The sequence below is a fragment of the Hypanus sabinus genome, chromosome 10 (genome assembly GCF_030144855.1).
Source record: "Hypanus sabinus isolate sHypSab1 chromosome 10, sHypSab1.hap1, whole genome shotgun sequence".
Taxonomy (NCBI): Eukaryota; Metazoa; Chordata; class Chondrichthyes; order Myliobatiformes; family Dasyatidae; genus Hypanus; species Hypanus sabinus.
Window position 1 is genome coordinate 141,387,461 of NC_082715.1, and position 26,710 is coordinate 141,414,170.

The following is a 26,710-nucleotide window of genomic DNA, read 5'->3' on the forward strand; positions in this document are numbered from 1 at the left end:
TGACTCTTTTATTTACTTAGGGATTAAAATCACAAAAAACCATAAAGACTTATTTAGGGTTAATTTCCTACCCTTAATTGATCAGATTAAATGCTTGTTTACAAAGTACATTTATGTCACCATATTCTGCCCTGAGATTCATTTTCTTGCGGGCATTCACAGCAGATACAAAGAAACACGATAGAACAGAAGGGAAAAACTAATGATAAAGCTAGCCAAACATCCAATGTGCAATTACAAAAAAAAATAAATAATATTGAGAACTTAAGTTGAGTCCTTGAAAGGGAGTTCATAGATGGTGGAATCAGTTCAGTTTTGGGGTGAGTGAAGTCATCATGCTGGTTCAGGAGCCTGATGGTTGAGGGGTTATAACTGTGAAGTTGGACCTAAGGCTAGTGTATGTCCTTCCTGATGACAGCAGTGAGAATAGAGCTTGGCCTGGATGGTTGGGGTCCTTGATAATGAATGACGCTTTCTTATGAAAATGTACTTGGGTTTTCTTTAAACTTAAGTTTTAATATTCTGGATTCTTTGGGTAGATTCTTGAAATAATCCGAGTCATTCTGAAGTTGTATGATCTATGGAAGAATTTTGATGACCGAAAAGAAATGGCTGGAATCCTTAACAAGATGCCAAAACCTAAACCACCTCCAAACAGGTATTTCATTGAATGATGCATTGCGGAGCCAGTGTGTAATAATGGGCATTTAAAACTGTATAGAAAATGGAATTTTTAAGTTTGAACTCTCTATAGAAAGATCAGTGAAACTTGGGTGTGTGTGTGTGGAGGGTGTCAAATGTTAAGGCATTAAAAAAATTGCCTACTTACTTACTGCTCGTTTATGCCTAGTGGCATGTAGGGCAGCAATGAAGGTCCTCCACTCCTGTTAGTTCTGGGCTAGCATTAAAAAAATGGAATTTGAATATTAGAGTGGAGCCCCAGTAGATTCACATGCTGGCAATATTGCAGAAGGTGAGTTTCTAATCACAGCTGCTGATGGATGGCTTTAACATAGCAGCAGTGTGACTGGCAAATTCGGAGTTGGTGGAATGCAATGTGCAGAGTACATTGTAGGGAATCATAATTATTACGAAAGAGGGTGACCATGTTTGTTGGAAGGTTAAGTGTCAAAGTCCCAGATTTCTCTGCAGGCGTTCTGTAAGATATTGTCGGAGGCCTAACCGCCTTCAGATTTGTGAACGTCATGATGGAGTCTGTTACTCACAGGTGGGGTGCCATAGTAGCGTAGCAATTAACACGATGCTATTATAGCTCGGGGCATTGGAGTTCGGAGTTCAGTTCCTACTGCGCCAGTAAGAACTTGTATGTTCCCCTCGTGGCAGAATTGGTTTCCCTGGGTGCTCCAGTTTCCTCCCACAATTCAAACACGTACCGATTAGTAAGTTAATTGGTCATTATAATCTGTCCTCTGATTAGGGTAGTGTTAAATAGATGGGTTGGTGGCTTGATCAGCCAGAATGGCCTGTTCCACGCTGTATCTCTAAATAAATAAATATTTTATGTACTGCTGTGCAAAACAACAAATTTCATGATATACGTCAGTGATAATAAACCTGATTTTGATTTTTTTGTTAAAAATGAATGAGAAAATGTTATATTTTCACTGTTTTAATTCATATTCTTTACCCTTCCCATACAGTGAGGGAGAACAGGGCCCTAATGGTAGTCAGAATTCAACGTACAGCCAGTCGTAAGAAACCGACAATTCCATGTACCCAAAGATGTAGCGCTGAGTGGATTTCGACTGTCTGATAGACAAGGAACCTCCTTGCACTTCACAAAGACTTCTCTGCTAGTAAGCACAGAGGAGGGAAGAGCCCTGATATTGAGACTGAATGTGAATCATCACAGTTACTCAGATAAAAAGCTATTATTGGAAACTAAGAATTGCTGCTGTGGAAAAAAACACTTGAGTTTCATTTATGTTTGTGACTTTGTCTAATGTTTTAGAGAGAACATTTTGTTGATTGTCCTACTCATGCTGCATTTTAGATCTATGCCTAGTGAAACCTACACCGGGGGAAAGAACTTAAGTAGATTCCCCATTTGAATTCTGAATTAAAATCTAGGGGAAAATCATTCTGTGTTTGGGAGGATAAGGGGGAATGTGGCTCCATTTTTCTGATTTTCTTTTCCCTGGGTAAGGGTGTGTACCTTTTTAAGAAACAACAAAATAATGTTTGGTACTTGAAATATGTGGAATTAATTATGAAATTGAATCTATAGAGTTTGCAACAGAGATTTCTATTGTGAATTCAAGTTTCAGGTTTCCAGATGCATTAGGATTGACCCTTTCTATTTGCAAAGCTCTGGGGTAAAACTGTTATTTTAATCTTTAAACAAAGTAAAGGAAGAAAATTTGAAATACCATTTTTAAAGATGATTTTTAATAGGGTTACTTCTAGTTTGGTAGATAGAGTCCTATTGCAATGTTTGTGATACAACAACTGATCTTTGGGCTTGGCCGTAGCATCTGTACAAGATGCATGGTAATATTTGATGAGGTTGACAATACTCTGGTTACTTGTTTATTAACTTGAAAGTGGCCAGCTGAACTTCAAAAGCAAACAAAATGAATTGGTGCCAATGGCTGCTTTTTAACTGTCTTGATGTGTATGAGGAATAAATGTGCAGACTTTGTATTTTTCTCTTCATGCCTGTTTAAATCATTTCCTCTTGGAGGTTTCTCCTCATCATCACTATTTGGATGTCAATTTTATTAAATTTGCCATCGTTGAAGTGACATTCACATTGAACTTTGTGTAACTGAATACAGCTATCACAAAAATGACAACACTTAAAAGTGTTTTAGTCTGTAATGGCCTTCAGGATTTCTATAAATAACAAAATAGAACACAATTCGAAGTCCTTTATTCACTGACTGTTACAGAAAGGGACCTACTTGTAATGAACAGAAGTATTGTCATATTTGATACCTTTTTGAGCCATGCTAAAATATGACTAACATTTGTGATGTTTAATATTTTCAGAAAGTACAGTGGTTGAAACAATCAGGTCAGTAGAAATTATTACACCAAACAGTGAAGAGCAACTTCTACTGAAATTCCTAGAAAGCACATTTTCAGATGTTTTTCCTATTAAAGTGAATTGTGAAATTAATGTTAAGAGTTGTATTGCAATAAAGTGGACATTTTTCATTTTAGTTTATGGCAACTAAGTGGTTTTGTTTCAGAACTGCATTCCTTATTTTAAGCCTCAAACAGTCAATCTATCAATTAACTGCTTGGCATGCCTTTATCTACATTCAGTGAATACTTTATTAGGTAGAGGAGAAGAACCAAGTGTGGTTTTCTGTTGTAGCCCATCCACTTCAAGGTTCAACTTGTGCATTCAGAAATGCTTTTCTTCACATCAATGTTGTAATTTGTAGTTATTCTAAGTTACTACTGCCTTCCTTGTCAGCTTGAACCAGCCTGGCCATTCTCCTCTGACCTCTCTCATTAACGAGGCATTTTCACCCACAGAACTGCATCTCACTAGATGTTTTGTTTTTCACACCGTTCTCTGTAAACTCTAGAAACTGTTGTGTGCAAAAATCCCAGGACACCAGCAGTTTCTGAGATGCTGTAATCACCCCCGTGGTACCAACAATCATACCATGGTCAAAGTCACTTAGATCACATTTCTTCCTTATTCTGATGTTTGATTTGAACAACTGAACCTCTTGGCCATGTCTGCATGTTTTTATGCATTGAGTTGCTGCCACATGATTGACTGATTTTATATAAGTATTTGCATTGACAAGCAGGAATACAGGTGTACCTAATAAAGTGGTACTGAGTTTAACCTGGCACAGCATCTAAATTAAACAGCTACATATGGGAGAGGACTTGTAATTTTCACCAGCATATTGGGTGCACAGCAATGGAGCTTTGACTTTATTTCTCCTTGAATCTTTGTGGGTTAAATAATGATCTAAGGGTACTTAGAGTAGTTGCTTCTTATTAAAGATGAGGAAGAGAATGGTGGGAAGATATAGCAAGGTAAATGAATGTTAACCTAAACACTAGAATAAACAATAAACTGAAATTCATATTAAAGCATCCGCAAGCGATTTCTCCAATAGATTAAAATAAAGTTTTTATACCTCTATTTGGCAGATGTTAACAAATGTGAAGATGTTCAAAATAAACCATTTGAATTATTAGTAATAGTTTTTTTTATACATGCTCTGTATTTATTTACAATTCAAATGCAGCAAGACCTCAAACGGATCAATGACCAACTTCGTTTGCCATACTGGCGACCCATTTTCTGCGCGGGGGAGACTTTGGTGACGCACATTTGACGTTATTTCCGCCCGGAGAGGGCGGGCGCCGCGAAGTTTTGAATGAACTCGTCTCGAAACGACTGCGTGTCCTTGTCTCTTGCTCTGTGTGTAGCACATCGCTACATTGGTGACCCCGACGGTCCGAACGGGATTTGGACCCAAGATGACCGGCTCTTCATCTGTCCACGCAGTTCCGCTAAAACTGCCGACTTTCTGGACGCTGCGACCTCCCGTGTGGTTTTGCCAAGCAGAAGCCCAGTTCCAGGTTCGGCAGATATCCTCTGATTCCACGCGTTACTATCACGTGGTGAGTGCCCTCGACCAGGAGACGGCCGCCCAGGTTGCGGATTTCATACAGTCGCCCCCGGAAGAAGCATTCAAGGCGCTGCTCATTGGGACCTTTGGCCTCTCACGGCGTGAGCGGGGTGCCCGCCTGCTTCACCTGGACGGTTTGGGACGCAGACTGCCGTCAGCATTGATGAACGAGATGCTGGCCCTGGCTGACGGACACGAGCCCTGCCTCATGTTTGAGCAAGCGTTCCTGGAGCAACTGCCCGAGGACATACTAAAGCTGCTGGCCGACGCAGATTTCAGCGACCCCCGGAAGGTGGTGGCCCGGGCAGACGTGCTGTGGGAAGCCAAGAGGCTTTTACCAGTGCAGATTACCATACCACACAACACAGAGGCAGGAGTGAGGAGGGCAGCAGTGGGGCACAAAAGCCCGCCATTGTCGCCCACCCTGCAAGGGCCAGGGCCAGCTGCCGCTAATGACTATGGCGGCTGGCCACCAGGACAGCCTCTTGTACGTCTGGGACAAACAGTCGGGACGCCGCTTCTTGGTCGACACCGGAGCGGAAATCAGTGTCTTGTCCCCGACGGGGTATGACACCTGCAACAGGAAGCCAGGACCCACCCTGAGGGCCGCAAACGGCAGCACAATACGGACTTCGGCACCCGCACAGTGCAGCTGTAGTTTGGCGCCAGCTGGTTCACGTGGGACTTCACACTGACCGCCGTGGCCCAACCACTCCTGGGGGCAGACTTCTTGCGAGCTCGCAGCCTGCTGGTCGACCTGCAAGGGAAAAGACTGGTACATGCCAAAACTTTCCAGACGTTCTCCCTGGGTGAAGCCAAGTTGCCGGCCCCACACCTGGACTCCATCACGCTGTCGGACAACGAATTCACCAGAATCCTGACAGACTTTCCATCGATTCTGGCACCGCAGTTCACGGCAGCCATGCCCAGACACGGGGTACAGCACCACATCCCAACCCAGGGACCAACCCTCCACGCCCGCGCACAAAGGCTCCCCCCGGAAAAGCTCCGCCTGGCGAAGGAGGAGTTCAAGAGGATGGAGGAATTGGGGATTGTACGGAGGTCCGACAGCCCATGGGCCTCACCCCTGCACATGGTGCCCAAAGCAGCTGGGGGTTGGAGACCATGCGGCGACTACCGCAGACTGAACGAGGCTACCACTCCAGACCGCTACCCCGTGCCGCACATACAGGACTTTGCAGCAAACCTGCACGGGGCAAGAATATTTTCCAAAGTAGACCTCGTCCGGGGATGCCATCAAATCCCGGTGCACCCTGAAGACATCCTCAAAACAGCACTCATCACCCCGTTCGGCCTGTTCGAGTTCCTCCGAATGCCGCTTGGCCTGAAGAATGCCGCACAGACACTTCAGCGGCTAATGGATGAGGTGGGATGCGACCTGGACTTTGTGTTCATCTATTTGGACAACATCCTTATAGCCAGCAATAGTCGTCAGGAGCATCTGTCCCACCTCTGCCAGCTCTACACCCACCTGAGTGATTTCGTCCTCACGATCAACGCGGCCAAATGCCAGTTCAGTCTCAATACCATCGACTTCCTGGGCCACAGGATTACCAAAGACAGGGCAACATCTCTGCCCGCCAAGGTAGACGCGATCCACCACTTTGCCCGGCCCAACACGGTCAAAGGCCTGCAGGAGTTCGTTGGTATGGTGAACTTCTACCACCGTTTCCTCCCTTCAGCAGCCCGTATCATGTGCCCTTTGTACACCCTGATGTCGGGTAAAGGCAAGGACATTGCTTGGGACGAGGAGGCCGCAGCCGCTTTCATTAAAGCCAAGGAAGGTTTGGCAGATGCCACGATGCTGGTGCACCCCAGAACAGACGTTCCGACCGCCCCCACGGTGGATGCATCCGACACAGCAGTCGGTGGGGCGCTGGCAACCCTTGGCGTTCTTCAGCAAGCACCTACGACCACCCGAACTCAAGTACAGTGCTTTCGACCGGGAGCTGTTGGCACTGTATCTGGCAATCCGGCATTTCAGGTAATTCTTAGAAGGCAGGGCGTTCACCGCGTTCACGGACACAAACCGTTGACTTTTGTGTTCAAGAAGGTGTTCGATCCCTGGTCAGCTCGCCAGCAGCGACATCTGTCCTACATCTCCGAGTACACGACGGACATCCAGCATGTCTCGGGAAAGGACAACGTCGTGGCGGACGCACTCTCCAGACCAGCTGTCCAGGCCCTGTCCCTGGGGGTGGACTATGCAGCACTGGCGGAGGCGCAGCAGGCAGATGACGAGATGCCCAGCTACAGGACCGCAGTCTCGGGTTTGCAGCTGCAGGACTTTCTTGTAGGCCCAGGTGAGAGGACCCTCCTGTGTGACATGGCTACCGGCCAACCTCGCCCTGTTGTCCCGGCAGCCTGGAGGCAGCGAGTTTTTGACTCCATACACGGTTTGGCGCACCCATCTATCAGGACAACCGTCCAGCTGGTTTCCAGCAAGTTCGCATGGAAGGGACTTCGCAAACAGAATGGGCCAGAACGTGCGCGCTGTGCCAAACAGCCAAGATGCAGCGGCACACTAAAGCCCCGCCGCAGCAGTTTGAGCCCACCCACCGGAGGTTAGACCACATTCATGTGGATATCGTGGGCCCCCTACCAGTATCCCGAGGAGCGCGGTACCTCCTAACTATGGTAGACCGGTTCACTAGGTGGCCAGAGGCGGTCCCGCTCACCGACACATCTGCCGATTCCTGCGCCCGAGCACTGATTGCAACCTGGGTAGCATGCTTCGGGATACCAGCCCACATTACCTCCGACGGAGGCGGCCAGTTCACTTCCAGCCTGTTGGGTACGCAGCTACACCACACAACTGCCTACCACCCACAATGGAACAGACTAGTGGAACGCTTCCACCGTCACTTGTAGTTGGCTCTCATGGCCCGCCTGAGAGGACCTAATTGGGTGGACGAGCTTCCCTGGGTCCTGCTTGGAATCCGCACAGCGCCCAAAGAGGATCTGAACGCCTCGTCAGCCGAGTTGGTGTACAGCGCACCCCTGGCTGTCCTGGACAGGCTATGCGAGAGGCTCGGCAACCTGGTCCCCATTGCCGACTTCACAGCACGGACGGACCCCGACCCACGTACCCAAAGACCTGCAGGACTATAAGTTTGTGTTTGTACGAAGGGGTGGACACCGGACACCGCTACGGCGGCCATACGAGGGGTCGTTCAAGGTGATCAACAACAACGGGTCCACATACGTTCTGGACATTAGAGGGAAAGAGGAGGTTTTCACAGTGGACCGACTCAAACCAGCCCATGTGGACATGGCGCAGCCGGTTGAGGTTCAGGCACCGCAGCACAGAGGCAGACCTCCCAAACAGAGGCTGATCCAGACTGTGGACATTGGGGGGTGTATCGCCGGTTCTGGGGGGGGGCGGGATTACGTGGCGACCCACTTTCTGCGCAGGCAAACTGGCTCACAAATAGCCAGCGCGCGGGGGGGAGACTAGTCTTGAAACGTCTTACCGACTGCGTGTCGTTATTTCAGCGCTGTGTGTAGCACATCGCTACAATATACAATTAACATATTAGAAATTTGCTGTGGGTTGTTAGTGTGACATGCTACAAAAACATTCAACAATAAGAATAAAGAATTATTTTAAAAACTTGGAGGTTAAAGTACACAACTGGAATAAAATGTGCACAAATACATAATTACCATTACTTATTTACAAAGTGAACCACGTTATAAAGAGTGGTTTAAAATGTTTACAGTGCAGAGACTAAAGAAATGGGGAGGGTGATATCCTTGCTAGAACGTGAATTTATAATTGCCCACTTCTGGAAAAAAGGTGGACACAAAAGTGGAATATTGTGTTCTATATGCTTATTGTGTGTGTTTTTTTAAGCAACATTGGATCTGGAGTAACAATCATTTCATTCTTTACATGTACTGAAGAATGACAATAAACAATCTTGTCATCACTTTGCTCACTGAAGAATATACCTTATAAGTACTAAAAATTTATAATTCTGTTACTCAACCAAACTGCCTCCGCAGTGATACCAAATACCACTGACAAGGATCCACATGAAAACAGAAATACTCTTCACCTCCCATTAATCAACTCAGTAAATGCAGATACTAACAACACTCTCCAACATGGACTATCTTTGGTTCACTGAACAAAAGTACTTAAATAGGATTTTAAAAACCTGCAAATGTCAGTATGGGAAAAGCATTTTATAAAATAAACCTTTAGGCTTATAAACATGACCACACAGTGGATACGGCCCTGTCCATCATGACTAAAGCAGTCCCCATGTTGAGCACATCTACATGAAGCACTGTCGCAGGAAAGCAGCATCCATCATCAGGAAGGTGGTACAGGAACCTCATGATTCATAGGACCAGGTTTAGGAACAGTTGTTACTCAAGCATCAAGCTCTTGAACCAATGGGGATAACTTCACGTCCCCTCATTATAATGTTCCCACAACTCACTATCTCATGCTCTGTATATTTATTCTTTCTTTCCATTTTTTTTTAAGAATTTGTTGTCTTTTGCAGATTGGTTGAATGTCCAAGTTAGTGAGTGCTGTCTTTCATTCATTCTATTGTTATTGTTCTCTTATGGATTTATTGAGTGTGCCTGCAAAACATGAATCTCAGAGATGTATACGGTGACATATGTACTTTCATAATAAATTTACTTTGAACTTTTGAGTTGATGCTTGGCTTTCAAAAGATTACATGTGTCTTGAAAACATTATAGTACTGACTTAAAAGACACAGACTGCTGGAGGAACTCAGCAAGCTAGGCAGCATCAGTGGGGAGGAATGAGCGTTTCAGGCTGAGACCTTTCAGCTGGACTGGAAAGGAAGAGGCTGAAACCAGGAAGCTAGAGAACTCATGAAAGCAGAAAAATTAGATACTGACTTATCTCATTTGGCTAAGTGGGCTGAAACCTTTTTACAAAAAAAAAGTGAAAGCACAGGCAGAAATTGTGTTAAAAAAGCTTCATTTGTGTTTCATTTTGGGGTGTGAAAGGGAAGTAGGGGATTTGGCTATAGACATAATGTAATTAAGTCATAGTCTGTAACAACACAAATATAATTTCTTGGTTAACTGGAAAGCCATCTGTAGGCTTCAAGACACACATGTTTGCACAAAATTGTAAAAAAAATATAACCGTCACAGATATAGGATGTAACTAAAATGAAGCAGGAGAGTGATTCATGAATCTGGTAAACAATGATGCAACTGAGGATTAATTTGAATATTAAGAAATTTCTTAGTAAATATTGCAAAATACCTCTTCACATGAGATATTTAATTCTCTTTGAATCTTACTGAAACCTATCAAATATTGAAAGGCCTAGATAGAATGGATGTGGAGAGGGTGTTTCCTATAGTGAGTGAGTCTAGGACAAGAGGGCACAGACTCAGAATAAAGGGACGTCCCTTTAGAACAAAGATGAGGAGGAATTTCTTTAGCCAGAGGATGGTGAATCTGGAATTCATTGCCACAGATGATTGTGGTGGCCACATCATTGCATATTTAAAGCAGAGGTTGATAGGTTCTTGATTAGTATGGTTACCAAGTGAAGGCAGGAGAATGGGGTTGAGAGGGATAATAATCAATCAACCATGATAGATGGTCTAATTCTACTCCTATGTCTTATGATCTTATATTTATTATACGAGTACCAGTTTAGAACCAGTAACACGAGATTCTGCAGATGCTGGAAATCCAGAGTAACACACAAAATGGTGAAGGAACAAGCAAGTCAGACGGCATCTATGGAAAAGATGAAACATTTTGATTGAAGTCTTGATGAAAGGTCTCAGCCTGAAGTGTTGACTCTTTACTCCTTTCCATTTTCCTACCTGACTTGTTGAGCTCCTCCGGCATTTTGTGCGTGTAGTAAAGGCTTCTGAAAATAATCTGCAATCTGCAAGCATAATAGTAAAAACAGCCGTTACACTTGATTATATGGCCACCTTGCGGTTTTGAATTTATGACATTAGGATGAGTGTGTGAGGAAGAGTAAGTGTAATTGTGTCAATAAAGTTAAAGGTTTTAAAGATAAGCTTTATTTATCACATGTACATCAAAAGCTATAGTGAAATGCATTGTTTGCATTAACACCCAACACAGTTCGAGGACATGCTGCAGGCAGCCCGCAAGACCCTGCTTTCTGTGTGCGTTTTTTCATTCATTGTGTTTCTTTGTACTTCAATGTGAATAGAAGAAAATGAATCTCAGGATAGCATGTGGTGATGTACTTTGAGAGCAAATTTATATTACACTTTTGAATTTTGACTTTAGGATTTTATTCAAAAGAACTCTTCAGAGTTTATGCCACCATTAGATTGTTACTTCCATCAACTGATGGAATGCACAGAACAACACTGTTTTCAAATAAAAAAGAACCTCAAAATTTATTGAATTTCAAATCTTGTACTCAAGCATTGTTTACATATGTGGAAAAAGATCAGAATTTAAAAAACACAGATATAACATTTGCAAATTATCAATGTACTATAAACTAGAAAGAACATATTTCATTTATAGATTTGAGACTCTCATACTCATTGGGAATTCGTTCAGTAAGAAACTCCTGAAATGGCTTATCCTTTTTTCTCAGCAAGTTCACTGGATTGCCATTCTTCCCAACCACCTGGAAAATGTACAGCTCTAAAACAAAAACATTTAAATTCAGTTATTTAAACACCTGATGCTGTGCCAAAAGAGAGAATCTTATTTGCATTAATGGCAAATATTTGAATAAATACAGCATTACATCACATCAAAATCTCAAAGCAATATGCTGAACTGCTTCTGAAGGATGGCAATTATGGTGGAAGTGCCTTTCATGACGATTATAAATTCCATACAAGCTATTGAGTATTTCCTAAAATCACACTGCTTCCTCTTTATACAAGAGTCATAGTCCAGAAGTTTCTCTCCACAGATGAGACAAAGTTACTGTTACCAAATTAGTTATTTAACTGTTTTTTGAATAGAAAATAGAGAAGGTAAAGAATAAAAAAAAACATATACAAACATAGATAAGCACTAACAAAGTCAGAAAGCATCTGTTGAGAAAGAACCAGTTAACAATTATATTGATGATGCTTAATTAGAATCACAAAATGCTAGAAATTAAACAAATTGCAAGGAAGGGCAAAAAGAATAAAAGAGATCATCTGTAATAGGATGGAAAACTATTGAACTCAAGAAATACACCATCTTCCAGCATTTTGTGTGTTGCTCAAGATTTTCAGTATCTGCAGAACCTCTTGCACTTTTACTACAAGTTGCTAGTACGGTACTCACCTGCTGTAGCCTAAAGATGTAGCAGTATCTAAGGCCTTTTTACTCCTGAGTCCTGCCAAGCATGAAAAGACAATTTTATCTGACGTGGTTGGCATTCTTTCTTTGTACATTTCCATAAAACGTTCAGGATTCAGCTGCAATGTTTGCTCCACTTCACCCACTTAAAGCAAATGAGAAAAAATTGTAATCATTCCCACCAATATCTGTAAAATGATGACAGTATTTTTGTTTTAAAAATTGTCGCATATCCAAGATGACTTTTTTTTGTGCTTACCACTATATTACAAAAAAATAAAAATAAGAGTTTCATTTTACACACACAAAATGCTGGAGAAGCTCAGCATAACAGGCCAAGGAGAGGAATAACTCTAGTGTGCCCCAAAGGTCCAAACGTCAACTGTTGTTGCAGGCTGACCTGCTTGAGTTCCTCCAGCATTGTGTGTGTCACTCTGGATTTCCAGCATCTGCAGATTCATTTTACATATGTAGCTCTAGAGATATGAAATACTGCACACACGGAACGTTGCAGGTTAGTGTATGCATATACCTTGTAATCCAAATTATCAGTATCTGTCAAAAGGATAATATTCCAATGCAGATTAAAATCAGAATTACAGAGCCGAATGCCTCCTATTACCTAACAGAATTCCTTCAAACCTCAGTGTTGCAATTTATCTTTGAAAGTGACAAGCTGATCCTGTAGAAGTTAATAATTCAATAAGATGCAGGGTTTCTACCTGAAATGTTGACAATTTATTCTCCCCACTCTCCCTCCCAAGTGTCTCCAAGTCCTGATGAAAGGCCTTGGACCGACATGTCGTCTGTTTATTCATTTTGATAGATGCTGTATTAGCTGATTTCCTCCAGCATTTGTGTGCAAAGTTCAATATAATGATCATGTTTTGCAGGATAGCAGCCTAAGTTATGTCTGTCTTTAAAGGAATATGTAGTATTCTTTACTTTAACTCTCACACATTGCGTTGTTGTTCTGCCAGTGCCTTCCTATGCGAGGATAAATGTGCAACATTAGCCACTTCATCTGTTGACAATCCGAGCTTTGCAAACATTGGGAATGAATTGTTTCAATATACAATACCCACTGAACAGAATGCACTCTGCTACACAGGGGAGAAACGAACAGGCTTTATTTAATATATGGAATACTGCAGTCAGAAAGAGTGATGCTGTCATTCTAATGCTCCACTTCAGTCCTATATGGATCTTTCTGATGTCCTCCAATTATATTGTCAAACTAGAACGCTGAACATTCCAGCACAGTACAGGCCCTTTGGCCCACAATGCTGTGCCGACCTTTTAACCTAAGATCAATCAAGCCCATCTGAACATTGCCCTCATCCATATGCATGAGCCTCTTAAATGTCTCTCCCACCAGCCCTGACAGCACATTCCATGTATCCACTGCTCCCTGTGAAAAACCTCCCCCCTTTACTATCCTCCAATTAACCTTAGAAATGGTGCCCCCTCCTTTTAGCCATTTCTAGCCTGGGAAAAAGTCTCTGGCTGTTCACTCTATCAATGCCTCTTATCATCTTATACACTTCTATCAAGTCACCTTTCATCCTCCTCCGCTCTAAAGAGAAAAGCTCCATCTCACTCAAACTATTCTCTCATTAGATATGTCCCACAAGACGTTGTTACAGTAAAATTTGAGAAAATTCCCTTCAGTTTTCTTACCTCTTACCTTAAAACTATGCCTGCGTTTTCCACACTCCCACCACGGGAAAAAGATTTTGACCACCTGCATTGTCTATGCCTCTCGTATTCATGCACACTTCTAAGAAGTGAACCCCAGCATTCTTCACTCCAGATAAAACAAGCCCAGCCCATAATCTCTCCCTACAACTAAAGTCCTCCAATCCAGATATGATTCGTGGGAAATCTTTGCACTCTGTCCAGTTCAATTACATTCGAATATTTGGACAGGTGACCCCCCACCCCCCATCAAAACTAGGGCAGCACAACAGCCTAATGGTTTATAGTCAGCAATCGGGGTTTAATTCCTTCCACTGTTTTTAAACAGTTTGCACGTTCTCTCTGTGACTGCATAGGTTTCCTCCCACTTTCCAAAAAGACACAAGGGTTAAGATTATTAAATTTGGGCAAGTTATGTTGTCACCTGAAGCATGGTGTCACTTATGGGCTGCCCTTAGCACATCCTTGATGCAAACAACACATTGCACTGTATATTTAGATGTACATGTAACAAACAACATTAATCTTTATCTTTACTACTCCAGAGCTACTGCACAAGTTTAATTTTTTACTGATTTGCTTCTTACTACCCTTCCTACGGATTGGTCATTTATGGTACAGTATAAACCCTGCAGCTTGAAAATGCCCTTATTCTTCAAAAGGCAAAGTAAATTTATTATCAAAGTACGTATGTATCGCCACATACTACCCCAAGATCTTTTTTTTTCTTTTTAAAAGTCAATCTTTTCATGGCATGATCTAACAGAAAAGCCTGGACAACTGAGCTGCACATCCAATAATACATCATGTTGTTTCCTCCACTTCCTATCCTTAGAACCAGACAACATTACAGCACAGAAACAGGCCTTTTCGCCCTTCTTGGCTGTGCCGAACCATTTTTCTGCCTAGTCCCACTGACCTGCACCTGGACCGTATCCCTCCATACACCTCTCATCCGTGTACCTGTCGAAGTTTTTCTTATTGTTAAAAGTGAGCCCACATTTACTAATTCATTTGGCAGCTCATTCCACACTCCCACCACTCTCTGTGAGAAGAAGCTCCCCCTAATGTTCCCTTTAAACTTTTCCCCCTTCACCCTTAGCTCAAGTCCTCTGGTTTTCTCCTGTTGAACAATACTGTGTGAGAAACAACTAAGACAACAGAGCTTTGCTCATAGTTGGCAATGTCTCATTTCACCTGGCTGACATCAAGGGCATTGCCCCAGAACTCACATCACAAGGTGAGGAACAGTTATTACCCCTCGGGCATCAGGCTCTTGAACCAAAGGGGATAACGTCACTGAACTGCTTCCACAACCTTCGGTCTCACTTTCAAGGACCCTTCATCTCATGCTCTCAATATTCATTGTTATTTATTGTTTTTTCCTATTATATTAGCAGAATTTGTGTTTTATACATTGGCTGTTTGTCTGTTCTTGTATGCAGTTTTTCATTGATCCTATTGTGTTTCTTGTACTTACTGTGAATGCCCACAAGAAAATGAATCTCAGACTTGTATATGGTAACATACATGAACTTTGATCATCAATTTACTTTGAATTGAGTTTTCAGATTCATTTATCACATGTACTTCAAAACGTACAGTGGAATGTGTTGTTTGCATTAACCTGGGGATTGCCTGGGAATGTCACCACACATTCAGGTGCCATCATCCCCACAATGTTCAGCAGAATACCACAAGAATCAGCAATTTTGAAACAAGCCCCATTCCTCCTGATCTAGATTTCCACTGATTCCTTCCTTAAGGTTTGTTCATCAACCACCCAGGAAAGGTAAAGGAAGAACACTAGCTTCATCAGTTGAACACCACTGGCAACCTTTTTCACTTCCCCAATGATGCAAAACACTTAAATACAAAGGCTACAAATTAGGCGAAGAAGTTGATCATGTGAACGTTTCAAACTCACTTATTACAATACTCTTTCTTGTTCATGCAGAAGACCATTTTCTCATGATAGCCTTGTTGTCAATGTTACCTATCTTTGCCTTTACACTGATCTTCTTCCTCCCCAATCCTTTTACTTTATATTTCACACATCTTTAAACCTTAAGATGACCCTTGTGACACTTTTTTTATTCAAAATTGAGCAGACCTAGCTTGCTTAGTTTTTCTTCATGGAGTCAACATTACTTATCTATCCATTGTTTTCAACTTCTACACTCTGTTGCTTATTTAACACCATGATCCACAATCAGTGGCCAGACCTGTACCTGATACACAAAGGCATTAAATATATCATTAGCTCAGGAGTCCAAATCACAAACAATTTGATAACATACTCAGGTCATTTATTAATGCTTTACATGTTTTGTGTTTTTAAACAACATTTTGGTTAATGTTACAATATAACCAACAGATGAGTTATGTCCAGATCTGTCATGGTGTACTTACGTGGTATATTTATGGATCCAGGTATCTGCCCGTACTCCTGAAGTTCCCAGCGTTCTCTGACGTCAATCAGAACAATTTTGTTTGATTTGAGCAACTGCTTTAATTCCTGGTAAGTGACAGTTTCAGATGGCGCTGTACAAACACTGTAACAAGCTTTGGGTTGGCTTTGGGGAACAGGAGCTAAATAACAGAAACGAAAATAGCTTCAGAATTTAAAATTCCATTCTTTTGTTACATATACAATTGATAGCAAATAATCAACGTAAAAGTAGGAATCTTGCCAAGCAATATTGAATCAAGTTTATGCTAACAATTCGTAAGGCAAGAAGACACTGTAGACCTTGTAAACCATACACCAAATGGTCTACTCACAATGTTAAAAGATTAAGCCTTTAGAAAATGCCTATAAAAAGATAAGTATACTAGAAACTGAAATAAATATTGCAAAGATTCAACAGCCAGGTAGTATTTGTTCAGAATATTACAAGATCTAAAGAAGTCATTATTTATTTCCTCAGACTCCTGTACTTCCTCATTGATGGTAGCAATAAGAGGGTATGTCCTGGGTAATGGGGTCCTTAATCAGAATTGTTATGCCTGTGCCCCCCACCTCCTTTTTAAGAATCACAAGATCGCTATTAAGTCAGGTCAGGAGACCCAGGAAATGAGAGAGAGATGTTTGGAATGTCCTGGCCCCAGCGATACAAAGCCATGGAACAGGTCATTGTCTCTTGGAGACGGAATTGTGTATTGAATACTGTACTTCATGGAAGCCCTTAGTCAACGTGGGCTGGTTGAGGGATGGCATCATTCCTCCCTGATTGACATCTGAGACCCTGTGAGTCAGGATAAAAGAGGGTCTGTGGGAACAGCCCCTCAGACGCACCAGAAGAAACGCTAGAACTCCTGTAACAGCGTAATAGCGAAAGCCGGTGGAAAAGCCCACGTGCGTCCTTTTCTATTTGCCTTGAAATTGTTGGGTCTTGCCACGGAAGAATGGCTTTAGCTAACAACAAAGGATAAATCAGCCCCAACGACTCTCAAAGGATCGACATCATAAAAGGAATGGGCAAGTTTTAATCCGTCTCTCTCTCTAACCAAAAGATGCAGCTTGAATGAATTTGAGTGACTTTTATATTTCCATCGGACAATACATTATCCCCTAGACAATGATAGAGCTATTTCTTATTGATTATTATTATACCCGCACTTTTAGATTTAGTATTGACGATGTATATTATATGTATGTTTGCATTGATATTATTTTTGTGTATTTTTATCAATAAATACCGTTAAAAATAGTACCATCAGACTTCAACGGACCTCTCTATCTTTGCTGGCAAGTGACCCAGTTACGGGGTACGTAACAGAATCAAGTTTAATATCACTGGCATATGTCATGAAATTCGTTGTTTTGTAGCAGCTGTACATTGCAATACATAATAATAAAAGAAAAACTCTAAAGTACAGCTGATGGTCAGCCACATCTGTGCCAGGTGTGTTGAGCTGCGCCTGCTTAGGGACCAGGAGATGCAGCTCAATGACCTTTGTCTGGTCAGGGAGAGTGAGGAGGTGATAGAGCTATAGGCAAGTAGCCACATTGGGACCTGGGGAGACAGATAAGTGGGTAACAGTCAGGAGGGGGAAGGGCAAGAGTTAGATACCAGAGAGTAACCCTGCCGCTGTCCCCCTTAACAAATAAGTACTCCTGCTTGAGTACTGTTGAGGTGGTGGGGGGGGGGGGGGGGGGGAAGAGATGGCCTACCGGAGGGAAGCAGCAGTGATCATGCCTCTGGCACAGAGCCTGGCCCTGTGGTTCAGAAGGGTAGGAAAAAGAAGAGGATGGCAGCAATGATAGGGGACTCTATAGTTAGGGGGTCAGACTAGCGATCCTGTGGATGTAGGAAAGAAACTCGGATGGTGGTTTGCCTCCCAGGTGCCAGGGTCTGGGATGTTTCTGATCGTGTCCAAGATATCCTGCAGTGGAAAGGAGAACAGCCAGAGGGACTGGAGCAGGGGGCAGAGATTCAGATTTCTGGATCCTTGGGACCTCTTTTGGGACAGGTGTGGCCTGTACAAAAAGGATGGGTTGCACTTGAATCCCAAGGGGGCCAATATCCTGGTGGAGAGGTTTGCTAAGGCTATTGGCGAGAGTTTAAACTAGAATTGCTGGGGGTGGGAACCGGACTGAAGAGACGGAGGAAGGGGCTGTTGGCTCACAAATAGAGAAACCTTGAAGACAGTGCGAGAGGGAGGATAGGCAGGTAACAGAGAAGGGATGCACTCAGACTGGTGGTTTTAGGTAGGTGATAGAGAAGGGATACGCTCAGACTGATGGTTTGAGATGTGTCTATTTTAATGCAAGAAGCACCATGAACAAAGCGGATGAGAGATCGCAGATCAGTAATGTTGTGGCCATTACAGAGACTTGGATGGCTCAGGGGCAAGAATGGTTACATCAAGTGCCGGGCTATCTATGTTCCAGAAAGGACAGGGAGGGAGGCAAAAGTGCTGGGGGTGTGGCACAGTTGATCAGAGATAGTGTGACAGCTGCAGAAAAGGAGGAAGTCATGGAGGGATTGTCTACTGAGTCACTGTGGGTGGAAGTTAGGAACAGGAAGGGATCAGTAACTCTACTGGGTGTTTTTTTACAGACCACCCAATAGTAACAGTGACATCCGAGGAGCAGAGAGAGAGAGACAGATTCTGGAAAGGTGTAATAATAACAGGATTGTTGTGGTGGGAGATTTTAATTTCCCTAATATTGATTGGCATCTCCCTAGAGCAAGGGATTTAGACTGGGGTGGAGTTTGTTAGGTGTGTTCAGGAAGATTTCCTGACACAATATCTAGACAAGTCTACAAGCGGCACTTGATCTGGTATTGGGAAATGAACCTGGTCAGGTGTCAGAGCTCTCAGTGGGAGAGCATTTTGGAGATAGTGATCACAATTCTATCTCCCTTACAATAGCATTGGAGAGAGATAGGAACAGACAAGTTAGGAAAGCGTTTAATTGGAGTAAGGGGAAAAAATGAAGCTGTCAGGCAGGAACTTGGAAGCATAAATTGGGAACGGATGTTCTCAGGAAAATGTACAGCAAAATGTGGCAAATGTTCAGGGGATATTTGCATGACGATCTGCTTAGGCACGTTCCAATGAGATAAGAGAGGGTGGTAGGGGTACAGGAACCATGGTGTACAAAGGCTGTTGAAAATCTAATCAAGAAGAAAAGCTTACAAAAGGTTCAAAAAACTAAGTAATGATAGCGATCATGAAGATTATAAGGCTAGAAGGAAGGAGCTTTAAGAATGAAATTAGGAGAGCCAGAAGGGGCCATGAGAAGGCCTTAGCGAGCAGGATTCAAGAAAAGCCCAAGGCATTCTACAAGTATGTATGTGAAGAGCAAGAGGATAAGACATGAGAGAATAGGACCAATCAAGTGTGACAGTGAACAAGCATGTATGGAACTGGAGGAGATAGCATAGGCACTCAACGAATACTTTGCTTCAGTATTCACTATGGAAAAGGATCTTGACAATTGTAAGGATAACTTACAGCAGATTGAAAAGCTTGAGCATATAGACATTAAGAAAGAAGATGTGCTGAAGCTTTTGGAAAGCATCAAGTTGGATAAGTCTCCGGGACTGGATGAGATGTACCCCAGGCTCCTGGGAGGTGAGGGAGGAGATTGCTGAGGCTCTGGCAATGATCTTTGCATCATCAATGGGGACAGGAGAGGTTCCGGATGATTGGAAGGATGTGGATGTTGTTCCCTTATTCAAGAAAGGGAGAAGAGATCGTCCAGGAAATTATAGACCAGTGAGTCTTACCTCAGTGGTTAGTAAGTTGATGGAGAAGATCCCGAGAGGCAGGATTTATGATCATTTGGGGAGGCATAAAATGATCAGGAATAGTCAGCATGGCTTTGTCAAAGGCAGGTCGTGCCTTTAGAGCCTGATTGAATATTTTGAGGATGTGACTAAACATGTTGATGAAGGTAGAGCAGTAGATGTAGTGTATATGGATGTCAGCAAGGCATTTGATAAGGTACCCCATGCAAAGCTCATTGAGAAAGGAGGCATGGGATCCAAGGGGACATTGCTTTGTGGATCCAGAAATGGCTTGCCCACAGAAGGCAAAGAGTGGTTGTAGATGGGTCATATTCTGCATGGAGGTCGGTGACCAGTGGTGTGCCTCAGGAATCTGTTCTGGGACCCCTTCTCTTATAAGTGACCTGGATGAGGAAGGTGGAGGGATGGGTTAGTAAATCTGCTGATGACACGAAGGTTGGGGGTGTTGTGGATAGTGTGGAGGGCTGTCAGAGGTTACAGCAGGATATTGATAGGATGCAAAACTGGGCTGAGAAGTGGCAGATGGAGTTCAACCCAGATAAGTGTGAGATAGTTCATCTTGATAGGTCAAATATGATGGTAGAATATAGTAGATGGAGAATCAGAGGAATCTTGGGGTCCGAGTCCATAGGACACTCAAAGCTGCTGCACAGGTTGACTCTGTGGTTAAGGTGGTGTATGGTGCATTGGCCTTCATCAACCCTGGTTTGAGTTTAAGAGCCGAGAGGTAATGTTACAGCTATATTGGACCCTGTTCGGACCCCACTTGGACTACTGTGTTCAGTTCTGGTCACCTCACTACAGGAAGGATGTAGAAACTATAGAAAGGGTTCAGAGGAGATTTACAAGGATATTGCCTGGATTGGGGAGCATGTCTTATAAACACAGGCTGAGTGAATTCAGCCTTTTCTCCTTGGAGCGGCAGAGGATGAGAGGTGATGTGATCGAGTTGTATAAGATGATGATAGTGTAGATTGTCAGAGGCTTTTTCCTAGGGCTGAAATAGCTGACACGAGAGGGCACAGTTTCAAGGTGCTTGGAAGTAGGTTCAGAGAAGATGTCAGGGGTAAGTTTTTCTTACACAGGGAGTGGTGAGTGCGTGGAATGGGCTGCCGACAACAGTGGAGGCAGTGGTGTCTTTTCAGAGACCCCTGGATAGGTACATGGAGCTTAGTAAAATAGAGGGCTGTGGGTAACCCTAGATAATTTCTAAAAATAAATACATGTTCGGCACAGCATTGTGGGCCAAAGGGCCTGTATTGTGCTGTAGGTTTTCTATGTTTACAATAAGGAGGCTGGAGTTTAGGAGACGATGGCGTCTAATTGCAACTTCTTTGCATTTTCAGAAACAGCTCTATTTCTATCTTTAATATCTCTATTTTCCCCTTTCAGGTTCTTTTGAAGACCCTGACCTGGAGTTACACGCTCACTTTGGTTTTTTGTGGGAATGGGATGCGCTCTTGGGGTCTCATGACTGGCTGTTATTCGATATGCCAAGGATGCAGCCTAGACGACTAGCATGCCTTCAGGGTTCCAGGTTCTCGTGGCTCTGGAGGCAGGTGGACTCGAGGTCAGTGCCTCTGCGGGAAACTGGTGAGTCGTGGGAAACGGAAGATCGAAAGCAGCAAGCTGGCTGCTGCTGTGTGCCCAGAGACCTGAGTTCTTTGGGCACAGAGCTTGGAAGAAGCGACAGAACAGACTTTTGACATCATAAATCAGCGAGTTGTTTTGTTATGTCTCCCCTCTCAATATGAAACGGGAACACCTCTTTTTCCCTTATTAGTGAGAGAGAGAAAGCTTGTGGTATGTCAAATGCTGGGTGAACGAGTAGTCTGGGGTACTTCAAGTTTGTGTCTTTATTGACGCTTTGCTGCTGCTTGTGCATGGGAGGGGGGAGCTGGAGGGGGGGCTTTGGAGTTCTAACATTTAACCGTCATTCATTCTTTGGGACACTCCTCTGCTTTTGTGGATGTTTGTGAAGAAAAATAATTTCAGGATGGATATTGTATACATTTTTCTGATATTAAATGTACCTTTGAAACTTTTAAAGAAATATATGTTAAAAAAAACTAAATCAGTGTAAAAAGACACAAGAAAAAATAGTGAGGTAGTGGACGTGAGTTCACTGCCCACTCAGAAATCTGACGGTGGAAGTGATGAAGCTGTTCCTAAAACGTTGAGTTCTACGTATCACATGTACTGTGTTAAGTTAGACCCAAACAGAGTCTGCAAGACATTCACACGGAAGCAGCATTTGGCATTACCCTATTGCAGCTCCACTGACCTGGGTTTAATCCTGATATGGCAGCTGGTGAGGTATGCCACTTTGGTCTTGTTGAGTCTCAGTTTATTGTCAGATACACAGATATGTTTATGTACAGGTACAATGTAAAGCTTATTTCAAGTTTGTTGTCATCAGCCTGTACACGTATACAACCAAATGAAGCAATGTTCCTCTGGACCACAGTGCACCCACAAAACATCACACACAGCACATAAAACAAAATGTTACCATAAAGTTAATAAAATATTATTTTTAACAGCATTACAAGTGTATAGCATCATATAAACAGCATTCAGAAATTATACACTTTTTTAAAATAAGAAAACACAATTAGAACAAAACACAACAAAGTCTATTTTAATGCAAAGTGGTCATAGTGCTGCTGAACTCCTGCAATTAGGGTTGTGCGGGGAGGTTGGCTGAAGGGAAGTAAATGTTCTTGAACCTGGCAATGTGGGATTTAAAATCTTCTGTAGCTCCTACTCCATGGTAAGAGAGAACAATCAGCACTCCACTGCAGGCTGGGCGAGTAGGAACAGGACATGGCAGTCTTAAGAGGAATGAAAGGAAGTTTATTGTTTAACTCTACTGCGCACTCGACGTGCATTTTGAATTAGATTTGTTAACTTACTTGTGGTAATATTTTGTTCACTTGTGTTGTGTGTGATAGATGCTTTGTGGGTGTACTGTAGTCCAGAGGACTACATATATAGGCACAGATGACAATAAACCTGATCTTGGAAGATAACAGCAGTTGTAGCGTGAAGACCCTACCAGAGTCATCCCCTCCGCAGCCCACCCTCACTGTGGCTTTATGAACGTTAGTCTCATTCCTGTTGTGAGGAATGGTCTCTGAGGCATTAGAGACCGTTTAAGGCTGAATATTTCCAGCACCTCGTCTACTTGCCTCTATTACCTTCCTTCAGTTACCGTTTGCTATCGACTTCATCCTCTTTAACTCACCCCAATACCTCCTCTGAGGGCGGCAGACTTCAGCGACCGTACTCCGGCTCGCCACCCGCAGCAGCAGCGCCGACACCAAGCCGACAACCCGAGCCATGTCTTCCCCGACCGCTCCCCGAACAGGCACTGCGCATGCTCGGTGCCGACGTCGACACCACCCCCCCTCCCCGACATCCGGCTGGGCTTCAGGCCGGCGCACGCGCAAACGACGGGATGACGGCGCCGGCCGCTCTGCGCGCACGCGCTCGAGGCGGAGGGGAGGCTGCCGGCTCCCGACTTCCAATCAGGTCCGGGGGGGGGGGGGGGGGGATTCGGCTCCGCACATGCGCAGGCGATAGAGCGACGGCGCCGGCCCGAGCGAGTCACCGCGAACCCGGGCGCTGGGTGTCCGGTTGTGTGGGCGTCGAAGCTCTTGGACGGCGGTGGAGGGTGTAAGGTCGCTCGGTTCACCGTTCTGGGAGCCGCGGTGGGTGACTCTTTACCTCCAGGAACAGGGCGGCTGAGGCCCACTGAGTTCCGGGACACCTCGAAGAGGCTCAGGGGGTGACCGGCCCCCTACAGTGGGTAGGTGAGTGAGTGGCAGCCGGTCCGCCCGTAAGGCCAGGTCGGTGGCTTCATTCCTGTCCGCTCATTAACCCAGCAGTGAACACCACTACCTGGTTATTCCCTTGGTAATTTATGTACGTCCTGTAGCCCCAAAACAAATTTCATGTCACATCAGACGGTGCTAGTAAACCTGATTCTGATTTGTCTGTACCATTTATTGTGTGACTAAGTTGGATTGAATTCTCGAGTGACACAAGATACTGGTGGAACTCAGCCTGAAGCATCGACCTGCTGAGGTCCACAGGATTTGTGTGTGTGTGTGTTACTCTGGATTTCAGGCATTTGTAGAATCTCTCATGTTTAGGAATTGAATTCCGATACGTAGTTCACCTTGGTTCTATGGTACCTTGATTGTCAGCATTCTTTTCTTGGCCCACCTGACCCCTGATATATTGAGTATCATTGGAGCAGCTTTTTTTCTCTAACGTTCAAACACTGATGTCGCTGTGAAATTTTATTACTCTAGTGAGATGCCTGGGCCCTGGCTGTGTGGTATCCCTTCTTATTACGATCATCAGGGAGGAGGAGTCTGATGCCCTTTGTGCAATGATTAGGGAACTCTTTCTTCCTCCTCGCTGTAGGATTTCTGAACAGTCCACGGACACTACCTCGTTTTCTTTTTCACTATTTATCTTGTGGAGTAATATTTTGTCTTTGCACTACATAGCTGGAAAAAACGTAATGTTATTATAGGACAGTGATAATAAACTTTATTCTGGACTGGCATGTTTTCTTTTTGCCCATATTTTATTCAGAATCAGATTTAATATCACCAGGGTGTGTTGTGAAACTAGTTCGTGTTTCAGGCCACCAGTTCGCCAATTTAAATCCTCTTTCAGCTAAATGGATTTTTTTGGGGCTATTTCAGAAGCTGGGTAAGAATCTTTGGGTCCTGAGTTGCAGATTTTGTCCAATGCAAGGACTGTGTATGTGTGTGGGTGGGAGGGAGGAACAGGGCTGTTGTTATTTGTGTTCTGCTGAGCATGGTAGGCATGCTGTGTTGGTATTGGAATGTATGGCAAAAATTGCAGGCTGCCCCCCCCCAGCATTCCCTTGGGTGTGTTGGTTGTTAAAGCAAATGATAGGTTTTATTTTATGTTTGGATATGCACAAACTTGAATCTTGACCCAGGTAAAGATTTCCATAAGACGTAGGAGCAGAATTAGGCTATTCAGCTCATCAGGACCCTGCTGCCAAATAGGCTGATTTATTATCCTTCTCAGCCTCGTTCTCCTGCCTTCTCCCAGAAACCTTTGATACCTCCTCTAATCATGAATCTATCAACCTCTGCTTTAAATATACTCAATGACTTGGCCTCTATGTTTGCGGCAAAGGCTGTCTACAAGAAGGGTCAGAGCCGTCTCTATTTCCTGAGGAGAATGAGGTCCTTTAACATCTGCTGGATGCGGCTGAGGATGTTCTACGAGTCTGTGGTGGCCAGTGCTGTCATGTTTGCTATTGTGTGCTAGGGCAGCAGGCTGAGGGTAGCAGACACTAACAGAATCAACAAACTCATTCGTAAGGCCAGTGATGTTGTGGGGGTGGAACTGGACTCTCTGACGGTGGTGTCTGAAAAGAGGATGCTGTCAAGTTGCATGTCATCTTGGACAATGATTCCCACTCCATAATGTACTGGTTAGGCACAGGAGTATATTCAGCCAGAGACTCATTCCACCGAGATGCAACACTGTGCGTCAAAGGAAGTCATTCCTGCCTGTGGCCATCAAACTTTACAACTCCTCCCTCGGAGTGTCAGACACCTTGAGTCAATAGGCTGGTCCTGGACTTATTTCCACTTGGCATGATTAGCTTATTATTATTTGATTATTTATGGTTTTATATTGCTATATTTCTACACTATTCTTGGTTGGCGCGGCTGTAATGAAACCCAATTTCCCTTGGGATCTATAAAGTATGTCTGTCTGTGAATTCCACAGATTCACCACCCTCTGATTAAGCTAAAGAAATTCCTCCTCACCTCAGTTCTAAATGGGTATCTCTCTATTCCGAGGCTGTGTTCTCTGGTCCTGGACTCACCCACTATAGGAAACATCCTCTCCAAGTACACCCTATCCAAGCCTTTCAATATTCAATAGGTTTCACTATCTATTCAAGGAGATTCTCCTCCCTCCCCCCCCCCCCCCCCATGTTTCTAAACTCCAGTGAGTACGGGCCTAGAGCCATGCATTTGCCCTTTCAATCCCGGGATCATTCTCGTGAATGACCTCTTGACCCTCTCCAATGTCAACACAACTTTTCACAGATAAGGGACCCAAAACTGCTGTCTGTACTCCATGTGTGGTCTGACCAATCCCCTTTTTTAACTTACATGAATGAACCAGATTTTCAACAGCCTTACAGTTATAATAACCAGTCATTTACTGACCTATTGTTTTTTAAACCAGGATTTATTTGGGTTAAATTCATTCAGCAAATGACTGTGGATCACTTTTCCAAATGCCTTGATTGCTGTGCGGCATCTGAAATAGGCTTAGTTGAATGGGAATCCACATTGGTCAAATACTCACATCAATTGATCTGGATGATGGGGTGGTAAATTGGATTAGTAAGTATGCCGATGATACTAAGGTAGGAGGTGTTGTGGATAATGAGGTGGATTTTCAAAGCTTGCAGGGAGATTTATGTCGGTCAGAAGAATGGGCTGAACGTTGGCAGATGGAGTTTAATGCTGAGAAGTGTGAGGTTCTACATTTTGGCAGGAATAATCCAAATAGAACATACAGGGTAAATGGTAGGGCATTGAGGAATGCAGAGGAACAGAGAGATCTAGGAATAACTGTGCATAGTTCCCTGAAAGTGGAGTCTCATGTAGATAGGGTGGTGAAGAGGGCTTTTGGAACGCTGGCCTTTATAAATCAAAGCATTGAGTACAGAAGTTGGGATGTAATGCTAAAGTTGTACAAGGCATTGGTAAGGCCAA

General features: G+C 43.6%; 3 protein-coding genes across 6 annotated transcripts in view; 2 read left to right on the forward strand and 1 right to left on the reverse strand.

Annotated features, from left to right (window-relative positions):
• The window catches only part of ccnc (cyclin C), a 36,267-nt gene extending 33,082 nt beyond the window's left edge, over nt 1-3,185 (forward strand). The window contains exons 11-12 of the mRNA XM_059983155.1: nt 540-658; nt 1,662-3,185. Coding sequence (XP_059839138.1) covers nt 540-658; nt 1,662-1,716 — 174 coding nt within the window. The 3' untranslated portion in view covers nt 1,717-3,185. The remainder of the gene's footprint in view (nt 1-539; nt 659-1,661) is intronic.
• Nucleotides 3,186-8,237: 5,052 nt separating this feature from the next.
• tstd3 (thiosulfate sulfurtransferase like domain containing 3) lies at nt 8,238-23,296 on the reverse strand. Of its 2 annotated transcripts, XM_059983157.1 has the most exons (5): nt 23,164-23,296; nt 16,066-16,245; nt 11,941-12,100; nt 11,193-11,298; nt 8,238-10,552 (listed from the first exon to the last, which is right to left on the reverse strand). In XM_059983157.1, exons 1-4 carry the CDS (start codon nt 23,258-23,260, stop codon nt 11,232-11,234), a joined length of 504 nt encoding a protein of 167 aa, XP_059839140.1. In that variant the 5' UTR covers nt 23,261-23,296; the 3' UTR covers nt 8,238-10,552; nt 11,193-11,231. The 2 variants fall into 2 exon arrangements, with proteins under 2 accessions (XP_059839140.1, XP_059839139.1); XM_059983156.1 differs by lacking the exon at nt 8,238-10,552 and having other exon boundaries at nt 10,649-11,298.
• A 182-nt stretch (nt 23,297-23,478) lies between these two features.
• The window catches only part of usp45 (ubiquitin specific peptidase 45), a 103,863-nt gene continuing 100,631 nt past the window's right edge, over nt 23,479-26,710 (forward strand). The window contains exon 1 of one of the 3 annotated variants that reach the window (XM_059983160.1): nt 23,479-23,731. The gene's annotated coding sequence lies outside the window, so the exon portion shown is untranslated. The remainder of the gene's footprint in view (nt 23,732-26,710) is intronic. The other 2 variants (XM_059983158.1, XM_059983159.1) reach the window with 2 other exon arrangements.